General features: G+C 42.2%; 1 protein-coding gene across 4 annotated transcripts in view; it reads right to left on the bottom strand.

Annotated features, from left to right (window-relative positions):
* Positions 1,134–19,087, bottom strand: part of TAOK3 (TAO kinase 3) — a 192,219-nt gene continuing 174,265 nt past the window's right edge. For all 4 annotated transcript variants that reach the window (XM_001924400.7, XM_021073054.1, XM_003483429.4 and 1 more), the window contains 4 exons: positions 13,674–13,913; positions 11,519–11,731; positions 4,063–4,245; positions 1,134–2,515 (listed from right to left, as the gene is read on the bottom strand). In XM_001924400.7, coding sequence (XP_001924435.2) covers positions 2,354–2,515; positions 4,063–4,245; positions 11,519–11,731; positions 13,674–13,913 — 798 coding nt within the window. In that variant the 3' untranslated portion in view covers positions 1,134–2,353. The remainder of the gene's footprint in view (positions 2,516–4,062; positions 4,246–11,518; positions 11,732–13,673; positions 13,914–19,087) is intronic.

Raw genomic sequence — 19,087 nt, 5'->3', positions numbered from 1 at the left:
TAAAGATCAGCACCTATAACCTCAGATATAAGGCCTTTATTCCCCTGCCTCCATTTACCGTGATCTGAGCTTATTTCCTCTACTACAAAATGCTTAGCATAGAGTTCTATGACATAGTAAGCATAATGCTATACAGTTTATTTATAATGCTATACAGAAATTATAGTCTTCTTTCCCATATGACTTTCAGAGGTACCTAATATGGAGACTTTGTAAAAACTATTAAACGCTTTATGGTTGGAGTTTACTCATGTTGATAATTATTTTCTAAGTTCTGGCATATACCTCTGCTTTAGTCTATTACAGTGAACAAGGCTGGTCACATTTGTCTGTGATGACCGATCATCTTGTAGGATTCAATTGTGATCTTTAGGTTTAGAGAGCAATTTTCAATGACCAGGACTCAGAACCCCAAAAGAGTACCCTTTGTGGCACGATGGGTTAAAAACTGGACTAGTATTCATGAGGATGCAGGTTTGATCCCTGGCCTCACTCAGTGGGTAAGGATCCGGTGTTGCTGTGGCTGAGGTGTAGGTCGCAGATGCAGCTCTGATTTGACCCTTAGCCTGGGAAATTTCATATGCCTCAGGAGTGGCCCTAAAAAGACAAAAACAATAACAACAACAACAAGGTCTTACTGAGACTGTCTTGACCCCCAAAAACTTTATTCAGTGGCTATATATTTTACCACCTGTCATGTACATAAAATTATTCCAATAAAAGCTGACTATGAGGCAAGGGGGAATGTACTATTACAGTGGGACCATTTCAAATATTTGGTTATAATGCCTTAATAGCCTGTTTTTCTCTAAGGTGCCTCACTTCTCTCAGTGATACATGCTCCTCCTACCCATGACTGGCACATTGTATGTGTGAGTGTGTGTGTGTGCAAGTGCGCACATGTTCCTATCTCTATTCTTAAGGGCAAAACAGTGCAGTTAACCACATCAGACAACGCGACACTATCTTCAGCCCTGTAGAAGAACTTGGAAGACACAGCTTTACCTGAAAATCTTGAATGGCTCTTCCTGAGGGGTCACAGAGAATGGTTTCTCGTGGGCAGCTTTCTCTCTGCATTAGGAGCTGATGAACCTAGAAGGGAAACTTCCTGCTACAATAACACAGCAAGGCGATGTGATGAACACTTTTATTTACAAATATAATTAAAAGCTCTGACAGTTATCATGCTCTTCCTTGGAACCTGAAAAATGTTCTGTTTTTTTTAAAGTGCATGCAAAAGAAGTAAAGCCTTTTTTTTTTCATCATTTTTTATTGTAAGAAAATACACAGTTTGAAAGTGTGAATAATGCAATATTTATGACCAAGATATGGGATTTAGGGAGGGGAAGGGAAATAAAGAAAAAGATCAAGATGATCTGATTGAGAGACAGTGTTGAACTCCAAATACTGAATTGGAAAAGGAGGGAGGTGGGGAGGACTAGGAGGAGGGAGGTGGGGAGGACTAGGAGGAGGAAGTAAAAAAATTTGATCAGAGAAACAGTTAAAATACAATATGAAAATAAGTAATACCTCTCCTTAAATTCCTTCTATACACAAAATACACGATTTGCCAAAGCCCAATTTGTGCTACTGGGATTCTGTGAGCTCCTTAAGTGTATTCACATCCTCTGCAACAGCAGAAAATGATTATGATACAATCAGAATATGCTGAAGACAAGTTAAACTCTTGCCAGCAGGTTCTTAAAAATCACAAGATCTCTTCACCCCACCCACCCCCCCATTCCCCAAAAAAGTAATAATATGTCACCACTGATATGTACATCACAATTAGTTTCTGTAAAATGTATCAAATTTTCAATCTTTAATAAAACTTTGTTTTTTTTATTCCTGATGAATAAATACCAAAAAAATAAAATAAAATAAAATAATGCAGCAGCTAGTTAAGGTGTAAGGCTGCGGATATTGTGTCTCTCTCCCCCTTGGCATTTATTATTATTATTATTTTTTTGCTTTACTTTCACAGATTGGTGGTAATGAGTGATTGCTTAAAGCAATATACATCCACTTTTTTTGTTGTTGTTGTTGGTTTATTGGTTTTGTTAAAACTGTCTCCAAAGTTTTCACTGAAACATTTTGAATCACATCAACACTGTGACGTGTACTATGAATAGAAGAGATGGCCAGGTGTTGGCCAGCACTGAAAGTTGACACGGGGGGAGGAAGGGGGCCCCTGATGGAGTAAGAATAAACAGGCACTAGTCCGACACGATGTCAGTAAGAGTAAGAGAGAGAGAGAGTGAGAGCAACGCCCGTTAAAATGGGGAATGTGGTTTTGCAGGGTCTGAATTTTTTTCTTTTTTTTTTTTTTTGTAAATGGCAAAAAAATTTAATCTCATCTATAGTCCTCCTTAGGAAAATCTAATGTAACCAAATTCCCAAATCCCATTCTGAGGCTCTCCATGTCAAAAGTTTCAATCTCTCGCTCTTGCCTTTCCAATAGGTACTTTATTCTCTCGCTGCGTTCCTTCTGAAGGGCAGCCAGCTCTTCTTCAATCTGAAATAAGCACAATAAGGGGTTCTTAATAGAAAGGCTCTCCCAACAGGCACACACAGGCACATACATACACACAGATAACTCACAAACATGCAGGGGCTAGATATAGACTGGGGCAGTCTGGGAGAGACTTGTGATAAGTGTCTTGTGTCTAATCTGTCATATTTAAAACTTGCTCATAGGAATAAAAATGTCTGGGGCCACCTGGGGCTGGCACTCCCATTCGAGCAAGCCCAACAGCTGGGCTGATCTAGGTCAGCATCCTGTCTCAGCAGGAGATGGCTCAGGAGAAGCTAAAAGACACTCATGCACAATTAGATTGTGCTATTTTCCCAGAAAGAGCCAAAAGCCCCCTGGGTCATTAGTAGTTTAGTTCTAGAGCAGGAGATGGGAAAACAGTCTCTCAAGTTGATCTCTGGGAACTACCATGAGGAAGCACAAATAACTGGTTAAGCAAATACGTGCTTAACAGCTTTGGGATGCTTCATGACATCTTTTCTACTTCATATTTCTCAGCAATATTGAAAGCAATGAATATTTCAATTCTTTTTTCTTTTTTTGCTTTTTTAGGGCTGTACCTGTTACATATGGGAGTTCCCAGGCTAGGGGTCAAATCAGAGCTACAGCTGCCAGCCTACACCACAGCCACAGCAACATGAGTTCCGAGCCACGTCTGAAACCTATAACACAGCTCACAGCAAAGCTGGATCCCTGCTCACCGGGGCCAGGGATTGAACCTACATCCTTGTGGATACTAGCCGGGTTTGTTTCCACTTCGCTACAACAGGACCTCCTCAATTCTGATAACATTTATTATGCATGGCAATATTGGCCTCTCTTCATTTTATTTTTTAAAAAGAGGCCTGCTAGTGATCCCTTTTGGTTTATTTTTATTATTATTATTATTTTTTTTTGTATTTTTTGCCATTTCCTGGGCCATTCCTGCGGCATACGGAGGTTTCCAGGCTAGGGGTCGAATCGGAGCTGTAGCTGCCTGGCCTACACCAGAGCCACAGCAACGTGGGATTCGGATCCAAGCCATGTCTGCGACCTAAACCACAGCTCACGACAACACTGGATCCTCAACCCACTGAGCAAGGCCAGGGATCAAACCCGCAACCTCATGGTTCCTAGTCATATTCGTTAACCACTGAGCCACGACGGGAACACCTGATCTCTTTTGGTTTAGAAAAAGCTGAGAATAAAAACCAAATCTGCATTTGGCTTCCTCACACTATTGAGTGGTACCTTTTGTATGTCAAGTCACTACCCAGTAATCTGTGTCAGTCCTCAGGCTGTGAAGGTGGAGGGTTTCCTAGCAGAGTAATAGAACTTAGGCTGTGAGATTGGATTTACTCAAATGACTTAACCACTTTGAGCCTGAGTGTTCTGTCTGTAGCATGGAGACAAAGCCTCCCTCTCAGGGGCATGGGGAGTATCAAAGCAAGTAAGAAGTGAACAGTGCCTGGTTCAACCCTTGTTACATGGGCAGGGCCATGCCCCATTCTCCACCCAGCAGTATAGGACCCTCAGCAACCCGCTCATACCTTCTGCTCAAGATGTGCTCTGCGCAGAGACACCCTCTGCTCTAGCTTCTGGAGCTCACGTTCATGTTGTGCCTCTGTCTGCATCTTGATTTTGCTCTGGTAGGCATTGAGCAGCTCCATTTCCTGCTGGAGCTGTAGCCTCAAGGCCTGGCATTCTGCTTCTTGAGCCTCATCTAGCCGTAACTGTGGGCACAGAAGATAGACACTGTGATTCGCTCCTAGCTTATAGCACATGGTGACTATTGGACGATGCTTCCTTGTTTGGACAGAAACAGGTCCCTCAGAGAAACAGATGCCCTGGGTATGTTTAGAGTTAGGAATCAAAAATAGTACATTCTGCCCAGTGGGCTACACAGTTCTAAAAACACTTCCTTAAGATATTCTTTCTTAAGAAAATAAAAACATACTTTTCTTAAGGAAACCTGGTTTTCTTAAAACACTAGTAGGAATCAGGGAGACTCTATGTTCCAGTGATTAAGTCTGTGGCCTATGGAAGCTGACTCCTGAGCTGGAATTCTAGCTTCACAATTCACTTAGGTGTGTCACCTTAGTGAATTACTTAACCTTTCCAAGTCTCACTTTTTTCCTTCTGTATTTTTCTTTTTTGTCATACAGGCAGTATGTGGGAATTCCTGGGCAAGGGATCGAACCTATGCCGCACAGTAGCAACCAGAGCCACGGCAGTGAGAATGCAGGAGCCTCAATCTGCTAGACCATCAGAGAACTCCCTCATGGTTTTCATCTCAAGAAAATAACAGTAATAGATCCTACTGTCTAAGACTGGTATGAGGATTAAAGGAAAGAATCTCATATAAAGTCTCAGGTGTAGTTCTTGATGCATATCAAAGGGTCAGTAAATAGTAACTGTTACCATTATTTTGACTATTTCTATATTTAGGTATCTTTAACCCCTGAACCATCACACATTTAGATATCTTTAGCTCTAAAAAAATGAGTCCAATCTCCATAACATTTTGCTCCTAGCAGGTAAAGCTGGTCCCTATAACACTGGCTACAATTTATCCTGCTGGCCAGCCACCTAAAACTCAAGAGGTTCAAAATCTCTTCCCCACAGAAAGTAGCCTTGATAATCTTAGGGAGCATATTCTGGTTTGAAGCATTATAAGACATGCTGATAGTTTCCCTTGCTCCCTGCGACACTTGTACTTTGTATTATACACCAAGATACAGATCCTGTGTGGGGAATAGGCTGAGCCAGCCAGCAGAGATGCCCATCTTTCAATGAGCATAGCTGAAGATTTGGGGCCATTTAGCAGGGCTGTTTGGGAATGATGACTCTCCTGTCCCACTTTTTTTGGGGAAGGGAGGCTGCACCTGTGGCATATGAAGTTCCCAGGCTAGGGGCTGAACTGGAGCTACAGACGCCAGCCTATGCTACAGCCACCACAACGCCTGATCTGAGCTGCTTCTGTGACCTATGCTGCAGCTTGCAGCAATGCCAGATCCTTAACCCACTGAGTGAGGCCAGGAATTGAACCTGCATCCTCATGGATACTAGTTGGGTTCTTAACCCACTGAATCACAGTGGGAACTCTCTGTCCCACTTGGTTTTGTCTAGATTTAGCAGTCCTTCAGTTTATCAGATGGCAACTATGAGATGAGAAGCCTTGATTTAGACCATTCTGTCTACCCCGAGTTTACCTCCATGTTTCCATATAGACCACTTTGCCAAGATACTTATCCTCTACCTTACGCTACCTTCCCCATTCTGTATAAGTTTTGACAATTAACAACTTATCTCTGTATCCTGATTGAAATAGGAGTTTTTAAAATGTTACCAGAAAAAAAAAATGTTACCAGAATAGTTTTAGAAAGTTTTTTTTTTTTTTTTTGTCTTTTTTAGGGCTGTATCCATGGCATACGGAAGTTCCCAGGTTAGGGGTCCAATCAGAGCTGTAGCCGCCAGCCTATACCACAGCCACAGCAACATGGGATCCGAGTCGCCTTTGCCACCTACACCACAGCTTGCGGCAAAGCTGGGTCCTTAACCCATTGAGCAAGGCCAGGGATCGAACCCGCATCCTCATGGATCCTAGTCAGGTTTGTTAACTGTTGAGCCACGAAGGGAACTCCTAGAAAGTTATTTGTGTAGTGTCTTCTTCAGTACTTTTGGAGAAGTATACCATATCAAATGAACACAGAATAAATAATGGAATCATATTTCCAAGTTACTTTCTAATAATGAATCCTAACTACCTTTTACTAAAATCCACTAAAGAGTAAGGCACTCTTCTCATTTTCCCAATGAAAAGTGAAAGAAGAGATATTAGATACAATGAACAGTGTGCAGAAGCAACGGCCTCACAGATAAATGCCAAAGGGCTTACTGGCTCCCAATGAGATTGTTATGGATTTTCTCTTGATACGGGAGGCTTCTTAGCAATGAAGGGAATGAAAGTTTACTCTTTTCTACTTGGCTTTGTTATTGTGAGCTCTGGGGGAGCAGGTGAGAGGCTCATTCTATGGGCAACTTCGACCGCTGAAATACCTCCACCTTCTCTTATTTCTGGCATTCTATCATTAATGTCAGTAACTGTGTTCTTCTGTACCAGCTCTGACTGTATAAAAGTGCCAATCTAGAAATCAGAGGATATTCCAGTATTTGGTACTCATCACCCAAAGGCCACACATACCAAATGTATCTGTAATATCATGTCTGTTCTACTTATTAAACTTAAGAAAAGGATGTGATAGAAGCAGCATAATGTAGTAGTGGCCAGGCTATACAAGGTCTTACAAGGTCTCCTAAAACTGGGTTCAAATCCTAGCTCCACTCTGCTAATTAGCTAATTACCACTAAGTGACTCCCTAGGTCAAGAGTTGGTACACTATGGTCTAAGGGTTAACTCTGGCTTGCTGCCTATTTTTGTAAATAAAGTTTTACAAGAACACAAACTCATTCATTTACATATTGTCTATGACTGCTCCTGTACTACAAAAGCAAACCTAAGTAGTTGTGACAGAGACTCTGTGATCCACAAAGCCTAAAACATTTACAACCTGCCCCCTTACAGAAAAACATTTGCCAACCCCTCCCCTAAGCAAGTGACAAGTTCAATAAACTTCAGTTTCCTCATAGGTAAATCAGGGTTAAAAAAATACCTTCTTCAAAGGTCAAAGGGGTCTCACAAAAATGAAATGAAATAGTGCCTATCAAATACTTACAACAGTGCCTGGCACATAATAAGCAGGCAGTAAAGGACAGCTTTACTTATCACTTGTATTTTATCTCCTCCTGCCTCAGAAGGAAGGGTTATTTCTCTCCTTTTATTCAAGGGCAGTCATGAACCTATATTCCTGTTCCTGTTCTCTGTCATATAATAACAAACACTCACTGAGCACTTGTGTGCCAGGCACTGTAGCAGATGCTGAGAATACAAAGATGAACAGAACAAAAATCCTGTCAAACTTTCTGTCCCTACCAACTCTCCCTGCTTTCCCTCTCCTTGAACCTCTGCCTGCACTCCTCACTCTGCTCCTATACCTTCCCTTCTAGTGCTCCCATGAGGTTGCTGATGACCACACTTAAGGGGTCCTTATCTTACCTGATCTCCCAGCAGCAAGTGATATTGTGGACTGCCCCTTCCTTCTTGACTCCCACCTGCCTTCTGAGACACCGCCCCTCTGTTTCTTCCTCCCTCCTCTCCTTTTCCAGCCACTTCCTACCTCACTGGGCCTTTAAATATGGGTGTTCCTCAGGGCTTCATAAGGGTACACTTCTTCCTCTAACCTCCCTTTCTAAGGAATCTCATCTATTCCAAAGGCTTCAATTACCATCTTTATGCAAATGACTCCTACATCTACACCTCTGTTTCAGACTTCTCTTCTGAGGTCCGGGCTAGCTTATCCTACTCTACTCAAGACATTATCATCTGAGTTTCCCAGCCTCAAGATCAACTAATATTAACCAATCATCTTTCTCTCCCCACTTTCCCAATCTGCTTCAATTCCTTTTTTACATGTAGGTAAATGGCACCATTATGTACCATTTTGTTCAAATTGGAGACTGGGAGTCATTCTTTTTTTTTTGCTTTTTAGGGCTGTACTCTAAAAGTGTGGCATATGAAAGTTCCCAGGCTAGGGGTCAAATCGGAGCTACAGCTGCTGGCCACAGCCACAGCCACACAGGATCCAAGCCACGTCTGCGACCTACACCACAGCTCATGGCAACACCGGATCCTTTACCCACTGAGCGAGGCTGGGGATTGAACCCGCAACCTCATTTCTGCTGCACCACGACAGGAACTCTGCTTGGGAGTCATTCTTAATATCTCATTCTCCACCTTCTGTTACTACATGCTTCCAGCCCCACCTCCTGCCTAGCTCTCAAATTGTCACTTATTACATCGTCCCTGCTGTCCCCTCTCCAGCCTGGCCACCACTGCCTCATGCCTAGGTAAAGGCAGCAACTTTATAAATGATCTCCTTACACCTACTCTAGCCATTTCCCAGGCCTTCTCCATGTGTTGCCAGAGCGATCATTCAAAAACTCCAATCTGATGTCAGTCACCTCCTTAATACTTTTCAATGGCTTCCCATTGCTTTTAGGATAAAGATCAAAATTCTTTTTTTTTTTTTTTTTTTTTTTTTTTTTTGGCTACACCTGAGTCATGTGGAAGTTCCTGGGCCCGGGACTGAACCCTCGCCACAGCAATGACCTGAGCTGCTGCAGTGACAACACAGGAGTCTTAACCTGTTGCATCACCAGTGAACTCCTAAAGATCAAATTCTTAAGAAAGCTTACCAGCCCCTACTTATGCCCCCCCTACTGACCCTTCTAGTCTTATGCTGACATTAGCCTTTTCCTAGTTCTCAATACTCCAAACACAACAGACTTCTCTGAGCTTCATAAAAGTACCATTGTCTTTTCCAGCTTTATAAGTGTAGTTTCTTCTGCCTAGAATGTGCTCCTTCCACCTGAGCTTAAATAATCACTGTGTCTGAGAGGCCTTTCCTGATTCTCCAGACCAGCCTCGCTCTCTGGGTTTATACTTTGTGAGCACACTGACTTGCTCTGCCATTACATGTAGACTTTTCCAATGTCTGTTTCTTCCCTTCTTCTATAAGTTCCATGAAGACATGATCAATGAATGTCTTATTCACCACAGTATTCCTGGTTGTCTGGGGCACAGCAGAGGCACTCAATAAACACTTACTGGATGAATGAATGAATGAGTGAATGAAATACACTGGCTCCCATTCTCAACTAAGGACATTTTTTTTAGATTTTTTGCTTTTAGAGTCGCACCTGTGGCATATAGAGGTTCCCAGGCTAGGGGTTGAATTGGAGCTGCAGCTGCCGGCCTACACCTCGGCCACAGCAATGTGGGATCTGAGCTGTGTCTGCGACCTATACCACAGCTCATGGCAATGCCAGATCCTTAACCCACTGAGCAAGGCCAGGGATCGAACCTGCCTCCTCATGGATACTAGTCAGGTTCATTACCACTGAGCCACAACGGGAACTCTAGCTAAGGACTAGAAAGGGTTAAGCCTTTGCCAATTAAGAGCCCTTCTTAAGTGCCTCTTCCTCCAGTTATAGCTCTCCTTTCCTTCCCTTCACTGACAAGAACCTGGGAAAAGCAGTCTCATAGGTTCTTTCCCACTTTATAATGTCTGCCTCCTACTGAGCCCTGAAATGTTGGTGTCCACAACGCTGTCCTGAGTCCTCTTCAATACTCTCTCCTATCCCTAAAAGATCTCAGGGACTTCCCACATACAACAACTGCCCACATACAACAATGGCTGACTTTTTGACTTTAATCCTGACCCCCTCTTGAACTGCAGATTTCCATCGCTGTACCTCTCTACGTAGACAGCCATATGGTTTGGATAACATGTCAAGTATCTTCTTGTTTTTTTTTTTTTTTTTTTTTTTTGTCTTTTGTCTTTCTAGGGCTGCACTCACAGCATATGGAGGTTCCCAGGCTAGGGGTCTAATTGGAGCTACAGCTGCTGGCTTACGCCACAGCTACAGCCATACCAGATCCTCAACCCACTGAGTGAGGCCAGGGATCAAACCCGCAACCTCACGGTTCCCAGTAGGATTCTCTTCTGCTGCGCCATGATGGGAACTCTTTTTTTTTTTTTTTTTTTGTCTTTCCTGCTTCTATTTTTCTATCTTGGCGAAATAGTGACCTGTTCTACTATTATCAAACCTACCTTTCCAATTGGATCATAAGTTCTATCTATTCTACCGTCTAAATATTCCTCGAATCCTTCTCTCCCTCCTCCCCATCTCCATTAGCATGCACTATCTTAGTTCAGGCCTTTTTTCTCACCCTGAACTATTACAATAGCCTCATAAAGGATCTCTTCACCTATAGTTGCCACATTACTGCTAGTATCTTTCTATAACACAAATCTGGTTTTTCTGCCTTAAAATATGCTTCAGCAGCTCTCTATTGCTTATAGAATACTGTCCACACTCCTGGCTTTGGTGGCTTTAACCCCTGGCCATCCACCTACTTCCCACTTTAGTTCTGCTGTGTCAACTACTCATCCTTGCTCAAACGTACCATCCTCTTTCTGGCCTTTGAGTTTTTATGTGTACTGGCTTATCTGCCGGGAGTAACTTTTCCACTTCTACTTATTTGATGAACTATTATTTTTTAAGACTCATCTCCTTGTGAAACCTTCACTGAATTACCAGAGAGGCTTCCATACCTGGCTTACCAAGACCTTTAAGACTTCTCCATTTTGGGCTCCCACAACCCTCCTTCCTGAACTCTGGGCTCACACCAAAACTCTCTCAGTCCCTAAATGCACACTTTCCATCTTTTAGATCTTTGCCTAGGTAGGTCCCTTTCCATGGAACCTGTTTATTTCAGTAATTTCCTTCAAGCTTCTTGGCTCTTGTGGGAACTCTTCCCTAGACCAGTTTAGCTGTTCCTCCCATAGCCCCTGGCACTCCCACTTCAAAGCACTTTTATATTTTATTTTTATTGCTTAATTATCTGACCTCCTAACTTGACTAATAAAAAGGTGAGGAACAGGGACCACTGTTGTCTCTCTAGCTCATCACTCTATCTCTGAGCCCAGCAGAGTGCTGAACACAGATGCTTTGTAGAAGTTTACCAAGTGAATGTGTCTGTGTGTCATGTTCATTTGTGCCTGACATTAGCTGTGCAATTTCTGATGAATGAAAGCATGATATTACATGCGGTATCTATCACATCTTGCCCTCAAAGTCCCTATGTGCCACAGGTCTGATTTAGCACATTATTCCTTGAGTTCCATCTTATAAGACACACTCCAGCAAGTATCCGGACTGGCTTGGCTTTATTCAGCGTCGTCATTTCCTTCAGTTCTTTGGGCAGAAAAACACCAATATCCTAAATGTGAGCAAGAATCATCTTGGGACCAAAAGGCTGGATCTTGAATTTTCTTGATTCCCAAAGCTCTTGAAGCCGTGGCACCAAACCTAACCACTTACCGCTTGAGAGGCCATCATTTCATTTATACTCTGTTCATACTGCTCTGCCAAAATGGCAAGTTTTCGCGTCTGCTCATCTTTCAGTGTCTTTAAGATTGTTTTGTGCTCATTCTTTGGAGTAACTTCCAACTGGTGATTCTTGAGTGCTTTATACTGTTTGGTCTGTACTTTGCAAGTGTCCTGAAACTGTTTTTTAATTTGCATTTCCATGGCCTGTACAGAAAAAAGTGACAAAAGGAAAATAAAGACACATGAGTAAATGAAGAAAGTCTTTCAATCTCATGATACAAAATAAGTGCTGGGACCAACTGTCTTTTGTGCAGTGACCCACATTACCAGTCAATAACAATGAAAATAACACATATGTCACAGACAAGGGTAAACTTGACCAATATTTTTGTTCTGTTTTTTAATTTTTTAAAAAATTTATTCATTATTATTATTTTTTATTTTGTCTTTTGTCATTTTTTGAGGGCTGCACCCACGGCATATGGAGGTTTCCAGGCTAGGGGTCTAATCAGAGCTGTAGCTGTTGGCCTACACCACAGCCATAGCAACGCCAGATCCGAGCCATGTCTGTGACCTACACCACAGCTCATGGCAACGCTGGATCCTTAACTCACTGAGCGAGGCCAGGGGTTGAACTCGCAACCTCATGGTTCCTAGTCGGATTCGTTTCTGCTGAGCCACGATGGGAACTCCTACTTTTTGGTTTTTATATTAAATGAATAGAAGCCGTTTTGAATTTACAAATAGATTTTTAAAAATGAACTGTTATAAGGGGAATCACAACTGTAAGAAGATTGTGGAATACTATGAAGCTTAGTTTGTTAAAAGCTTGCTCATTGTTTTAACGGTTTCCTAATCAAAATATTCAGTATCTTTTATTGTTTGTTGCCTTCTCCCCCCAACTTTTTGACCGTCCTTCCCTATTTCCAAGTAAGAAAGGGGATGACAATGTACAAACCATTTCTCACTTCTCTGCTTCTTCAAAAAATCAATAAAGCAGAACATTGGACTATATTTTATTTAATTAATTAATTAGCTTTTTAAGGGCCACACCTGAGGCATATGGAAGCTCCCAGGTTAGGGGTTGAACTGGAGCTATAGCTGCTGGCCTACACCACAGGCACAGCAATGTGGGATTTGAGCTGAGTCTCTGACCTACATCATAGCTCATGGCAACGCTGGATCCCCAACCCACCGAGCGAGGCCAAGGATTGAACCCATATCCTCATGGATACTAGTCAGATTCATTTTGGCTGCACCACAATGGGAACTCCCTGAACTGTACTTTATATCACAACCCATTTCCACTACCCGCATATTACAATATCAAATGTGCATAGGACAGGGTGGGATGTATTATTTTAAGTTCAGCAGGCACTTCATCAGGTTCATACGTTTCATGAACACATGGAGAAGTTTTGATGACAAGGATCACTAATTAGACAGCTTAGGATCTGGCTAGAGAAGAACATGACCAGCGTGGTTGAGGTAGGCCTTAATCTCTGTCAACAGTGACAATAACCCCCTTGACATATAGCAATGGCTTAATCCATACAGCTTGTTGATTAGCAGCCAGCTATAATTCTCTGGAGGGACTGAGAGCCAAAGGAGTTCCATATCTCTAGTGCAGGGCTAATACACGCCTGGCATGTCACTCTTAAATCCCAGGCCCCCGACAGATGTCACTAATAAATCACTATCTTCCCTGCTAAGCTTCGATGTGGCTTTAGAATCTTTCTCAATACAATAGCAGTCAAGGTAGCTACAACCAATAATCTGACTGGCATGACTGATAAAATTTATCTGCTATATTCCTGCCAGGTAGCTGTTTCATTTCCTGGGATTAGAACTATGGGCTGATCTCAGTTCAAGTGTCCTAACTAGAGAGGGAAGGTCAGGAAGGGGTCAAAAAAATTGCACAAGGGATACAAAGGAAAAATGAGATCATGCCACCCAGCAACATCTCTTTAGGAGTTTGTTATACCCCGACTCTTCTACTTCATGTTTGGAAATTCTAATTTAGTAGATGTGGGGCCTTGAAATCTGTAATGTTACAAAACTGTCTGGGTGCCTGTCATCTAGGTGTAAGAACCACTGGTCCAGGCTAGCTGTGTCCCAGAGCACAAACAGGGAAATTTCCTTTTACCTTTAAGTTTTTTGGCTGTTGCCGAAGTTCCATGACATGCTTTCTGTGCAGTTCCCTTTCTCGCCTCTTATTGTACTCCAGCTGGTTTTCCAGTTCAGTCTGGTGCTGTAGCCGGATCAGATCCATGCGGAGTTTCTGTAACGTGTGCAGCTGCCTGTACTCCAGCTCTCGAGTGGACTCATCGTGCCGGATCAGCATGGCATGCTCCATCTCCTTCTGGGTCCTCTTTTTATTTAGTTCCTGCATTCAGGAACAAAAGATACACCGAGAGAGATGAATGAGATGAACTGGAAGGAAGGCACAACTCAGGGAGGGTTGGCAAGGCATAGCACTCTTAACTGGGCCCAGTTAACTTGAGCCCGTTAGCCTTTGGCAGCATGGCTTAATGAGATTAGAACAATCCCTGGAAACTGAGGTTCTATTTGTGAGTTCACCACAAGGCAGGCAATGTCACAGCCACCATCTGGAAAATGGGATTAATTCTACTTGACCCCTTCTTACCTCACAGGGCTACTGGGAACTTTAACTACGTCATACTATGCATGAGTCTAAATGTTCCTTCAATTAGGCCACGGGTTCTGAATTCTAGCTGGCTGCGCATGAAAATCACATAATGAAGCTTTTAAAATGTAAGATACCTGAGTCCCATAACCTGAAATTCTGATAACTGTTTGGAATGGGGCCTAGATGTCAAAACTTTTTTGGGTTTTTTGTTTGTTTGTTTTGCTGCACCTGCAGCATGTGGAAATTCCTAGGCCAGGGGTCAAACCTATCCAGCAGGGACAACACTGGATCCTTAATCCACTGAGCCACCAGGGAACTCCCTGATGGCAACAGTTTTAAGAGTTTTCCAGATGGATCTAATACAAAGTTGAGAATCACTGGATTAAACTGATAATGTCCACAAAGTTCCTAGTTTTCTGGGAAACACGTTTTTGCATGTTTCAGAAGTAGGCCAAGTCTGTTTTTAAAAATCTCAGAGTTCAGGGCTTGCTGGGAAAAAAGCAGATGAGATCTCGCCCCATTCATCTTTTCCATTACAGTCTGTTTGGTCATTTCTAGATCTAATCATTTTGCTCCTTCTAGTTTACTCATGTCTTTCTTTCTCTCTTTTGTCAAAGGGGGAAGGAAAGGAAACTAGAAAAAAAAAAAAAAAGAGGGAGGAGGAGGTTGGGTGAAAATTTTCATTCACCAGTTCAAGAATATTTCCTGAACTGCACTACATCAAAGATCTGAACCATGTGCTCTGGGTACATAAAAATGTTTATTAAGCCATGACTCAGTCCTCAACTTGCTAAGACTAACAGGAGGCTATAACAGACATTTACTGAAGTATATTCTGACCTTACAGCAGACTGAATCAATCTATCTTCTCGCCTAGGAATTTGGATTCAGAGATTTAATCTCTATGAGTGGCTAGAACTGAGGAGTGTATTAAAACTACATATGAGGTAGCTACCCACTGCTATGAGGACTGAGGACTAAAGAAAGCTGGGCTTTGGAGCAAGGAGAGTGAAAAAGAGAGGCAAAAGAAGTACAGGGAGTAAACTGATGTCCAAATTCCTCACTGGTTCTAAGCTCTCCTTGTAGATCCAACTGTGTTACTGCCACTGGGTTTTATGAAACTTTTCTGTATTTCTGGAGCCAATTCTTCAGTTTTGGTTTAAGCCAGCTCAAATAAACTTCAGTAACATGCAAACAAAAGAAGTTTGATTAATATAGGGAAATGTTTTATATGTAAAAAATTTTTAAAAAGTGCAAGGGAGTTCCCGTTGTGGTGCAGTGGAAATGAATCCGACTAGGAACCATGAGGTTGTGGGTTCAATCCCTGGCCTCACTCAGTGGGTTAAGGATCCGGCCTTGCCATGAGCTGTGCTATAGGTCGCAGATGAGGCTTGGATCTGGCGTTGCTGTGGCTGTGGCGTAGGCCAGCAGCTACAGCTCCGATTAGACCCCTAGCCTGGGAACCTCCATATGCTGTGGGCGTGGCCCCAAAAAGCAAAAAAAAAAAAAAAAAAAAAAAAAAAAGGTACAAGGTTTGAAGTGAAAAATGACATAAAAGAGGTAAAGATCTTATGCTGTAAGATTTTTGAAATGAGTGTTAAGAAGGTCAAAGAATGAGATCCTGCTGTATAGCACTGGGAACTATATCTAGTTACTTATGATGGAGGATGATGATGTGAGAAAAAGAATGTATATATGTATGTGTGACTGGGTCACCTTGCTATACAGTAGAAAATTGACAGAACACTGTAAACCAGCTATAATGGGAAAAATAGAAATCATTAAAAAAAAAAAGGGAGTTTCCATTGTGGCACAACGGAAATGAAACCAACCATTTCATCTGAATGAAACCATGAAGTTGTGGGTTCAATCCCTGGCCTCGCTCAGTGGGTTAAGGATCTGGCGTTGCCATGAGCTGTGGTGTAGATCACAGACACAGCTCGGATCTGGCGTTGCTATGGCTGTGGTGTAGGCCAGCAGCTGTAGCTCCAATTTGACCCCTAGCCTGGGAACTTCCATATGCCACAGGTGCAGCCATAAAAAAGCAAAAAAAACCCAAAAAGTTTAAATGAACCAATTAAGACCACAAACGATAGAATATACCCCCAGAAGGCTAGAGGAAAAAAAAAAAAAAGAAGGTCATGGAAAGGAGAAAGCCTTTAGCTGAACTTTACAGAATAATAGGGTGCCTCTCTTCTCCAATGGTATCCTCTATGGGAGAAAATGCAAGTTCATCTTCACAGAGATATCAATATTGCATATTGGTGTGGCTCAGAATATTGTGCATACTTGGGCCTTCCTTCTGTTTGAAGAGAATTCCTTTAAACAGCACAACATCTATCTATTCCTGGAGCCAAGTTGCTAATCATTCATTATTAAACAAACATTTGTTGAGCACCAGTGCCCTATGTGTCAGGTATTGTTTTAGGCACTAAAGATGGGGCAGTGAAAAAGGACATTGCCTCATGGGCTAATTTTTTAGCAGGGAAAATATCCAAAGTATAAATGCAATTTACACTTATTATAAGGAATAAAAGATAACCTCTAGAACATCTTCCTCTAGCCTCTTTTCCTTTATTCCTTACCTGGACCATCAAATAGCTTCTTTTAAAATCACTAACTGGCCCCTAGGTGGCACCAAAGGCTGGTGAGGCCCTCTCAGAGACTAAAGCCAAGGAAAGCCCATTCAATGGGTAAAGGTTCTGATCCTAGGTCACTCTTGTCATTTTTCAACCTTTGAGTACCAGGAGTCCCAATATTGAGCATTTATACCTACGTTTCCCTAAATAGAGAAGTTCGAACTGAGTCGGAGCTGCCCAGAGTCCCAAAATTCATGGCAGGAGGGGGAGGGGGAGACACAAAGCAAACAACAATTTTAGAAGAAAACAAATGCTTCTCTTTCTGTTTAACAGAACGCTTCAGGATGCTGTCTACAAAATACCTGCATCAGAATTACCTGAGTTAGAATCAATTGGTCTTAATAACATGCCACCCAGATAATTCTGATATATACTAAAGTTTGAGAAGCAATGGTGAAATAATTCAGGGTGTGAGTCAGTTTCAGCTTTTTTGCTGACTCATTATTATGTGGCTTTGGGCAAGATTTTGGAGTTCCCATTGTGATGCAGCGGAAACAAATCCGACTAGGAACCATGGCCTCACTCAGTGGATTAAGGATCCGGCGTTGCCGTGGCTGTGGTGTAGGTCGCAGACAAGGCTCGGATCCGGCATTGCTGTGGCTCTGGCGTAGGCCGGCAGCTACAGCTCCTATTAGACCCCTAGCCTGGGAACCTCCATATGCCGCAGGTGCGACCCTGAAATGACCGAAAAAAAAAAAAAAACCCACAAAAAAAAAAAAAAACAACCCACAAAAAAAAAAAAAAAAAAGGCATTAGGCAAGATTTTAAATCTACATTTTAGTTTCCTCAGGGATAAAGTAAGGATAATAGTACCATCGTGTACTACCATTCTTGTGAAGATGAAAAGACAGACCTTAAAAAAATGCTTCAGAATTTATAAACATGTCAGTATTATTTTTCTGTATTCAGCAGTGAATATCTGGCATAAAATAATTTAAATCTAGTTTTCATAAACTATTTTTTTTTTTTTTTGTCTTTTTGCCATTTCTAGGGCTGCTCCCGCGGCATATGGAGGTTCCCAGGCTAGGGGTCTAATCGGAGCTGTAGCTGCCGGCCTACGCCAGAGCCACAGCAATGCGGGATCCCAGCCACGTCTGCAACCTACACCACAGCTCACGGCAACGCCAGATCGTTAACCCACTGAGCCAGGGCAGGGACCGAACCCGCAACCTCATGGTTCCTAGTCGGATTCTTTAACCACTGCGCCATAACGGGAACTCCTAGTTTTCATAAACTATTTAAAAAGTGAGAGACACATGGTACTGAAATGGTTTTTCTGTTATAATTTCAAGTCGTTCTCTTTACCTTTAAAGAGAACAGTAACTCATACATCTGAGTTACTGAGATGTAAGTTGGTAAGCTGCCTATGATATTTTAAACCATGGGAAGAAACATTCAGCTTATTATGAGCCCATTGCTGTACCTACATAATAGTGTGTAATGTACTTTACATTTTTAAAAGTGATTTCATATATCTTGTGTAATCCTAGATGCAACTCTATGCAGGAGTAAGATTGCCAGAATTTACCTCTTTTACATATGATAGTAAGGAATTTGGGAATTGAGAGGCTAACATGTGATTATATAATTTCTTTTTTTTTTCCCTTGGCTGTGCCCATGGCATGTGGAAGTTCCTGGGCCAGGGTTCGAACCTGAGGCACAGCAGTATCCCAAGCCATTGCAGTGACAACATCTATCTTTAACCCACTGAGCCACATGGAAACTCCCATTCTATTTAAGTTTCAGTGGAAGCACTATTGACTTCTTTAAAAGCAAATGATTTGACTTCAGTCAAATTTTTTGTGCCCATGCCCATAGACACTGAGTAAGAACTAGAATTCAAACTTTTAAGTGGAGATGTTGTTAGCCTATGACATTTAATGTTTTCCTAGCTTCAGTTTTTTTTTTTTTTTTTGTCTTTACAGGGCCGCACCCAAGGCATATGGAGGTTCCCAGGCTAGGGATCGAATCGGAGCTGTAGCAACCAGCCTATGCCAGCGCCACAGCAACACAGGATCTGAGCCTTGTCTGCGACCTACACCACAGCTCATGGCAATGCTGGATCCTTAACCCACTGAGTGAGGCCAGGGATCGAACTTACAACCTCATCGTTCCTAGTCGGATTCATTAACCACAGAGCCATGACAGGAACTCCTCAGTTCTTAGTTTCATAACTGGTTGGAAAAGAGGCTCACCTCAACCTATGAGGATCCTTTAAAATGTTCTCATTAATTAAAAGTATGGCTAATACTCACTTTGGGCTAAGTAGAG

Source organism: Sus scrofa, chromosome 14, assembly GCF_000003025.6.
Source record: "Sus scrofa isolate TJ Tabasco breed Duroc chromosome 14, Sscrofa11.1, whole genome shotgun sequence".
NCBI classification, from domain to species: Eukaryota; Metazoa; Chordata; class Mammalia; order Artiodactyla; family Suidae; genus Sus; species Sus scrofa.
The sequence above is the reverse complement of the archived record's forward strand: the minus strand, read 5'-3'. Positions and strand labels throughout refer to the sequence as shown.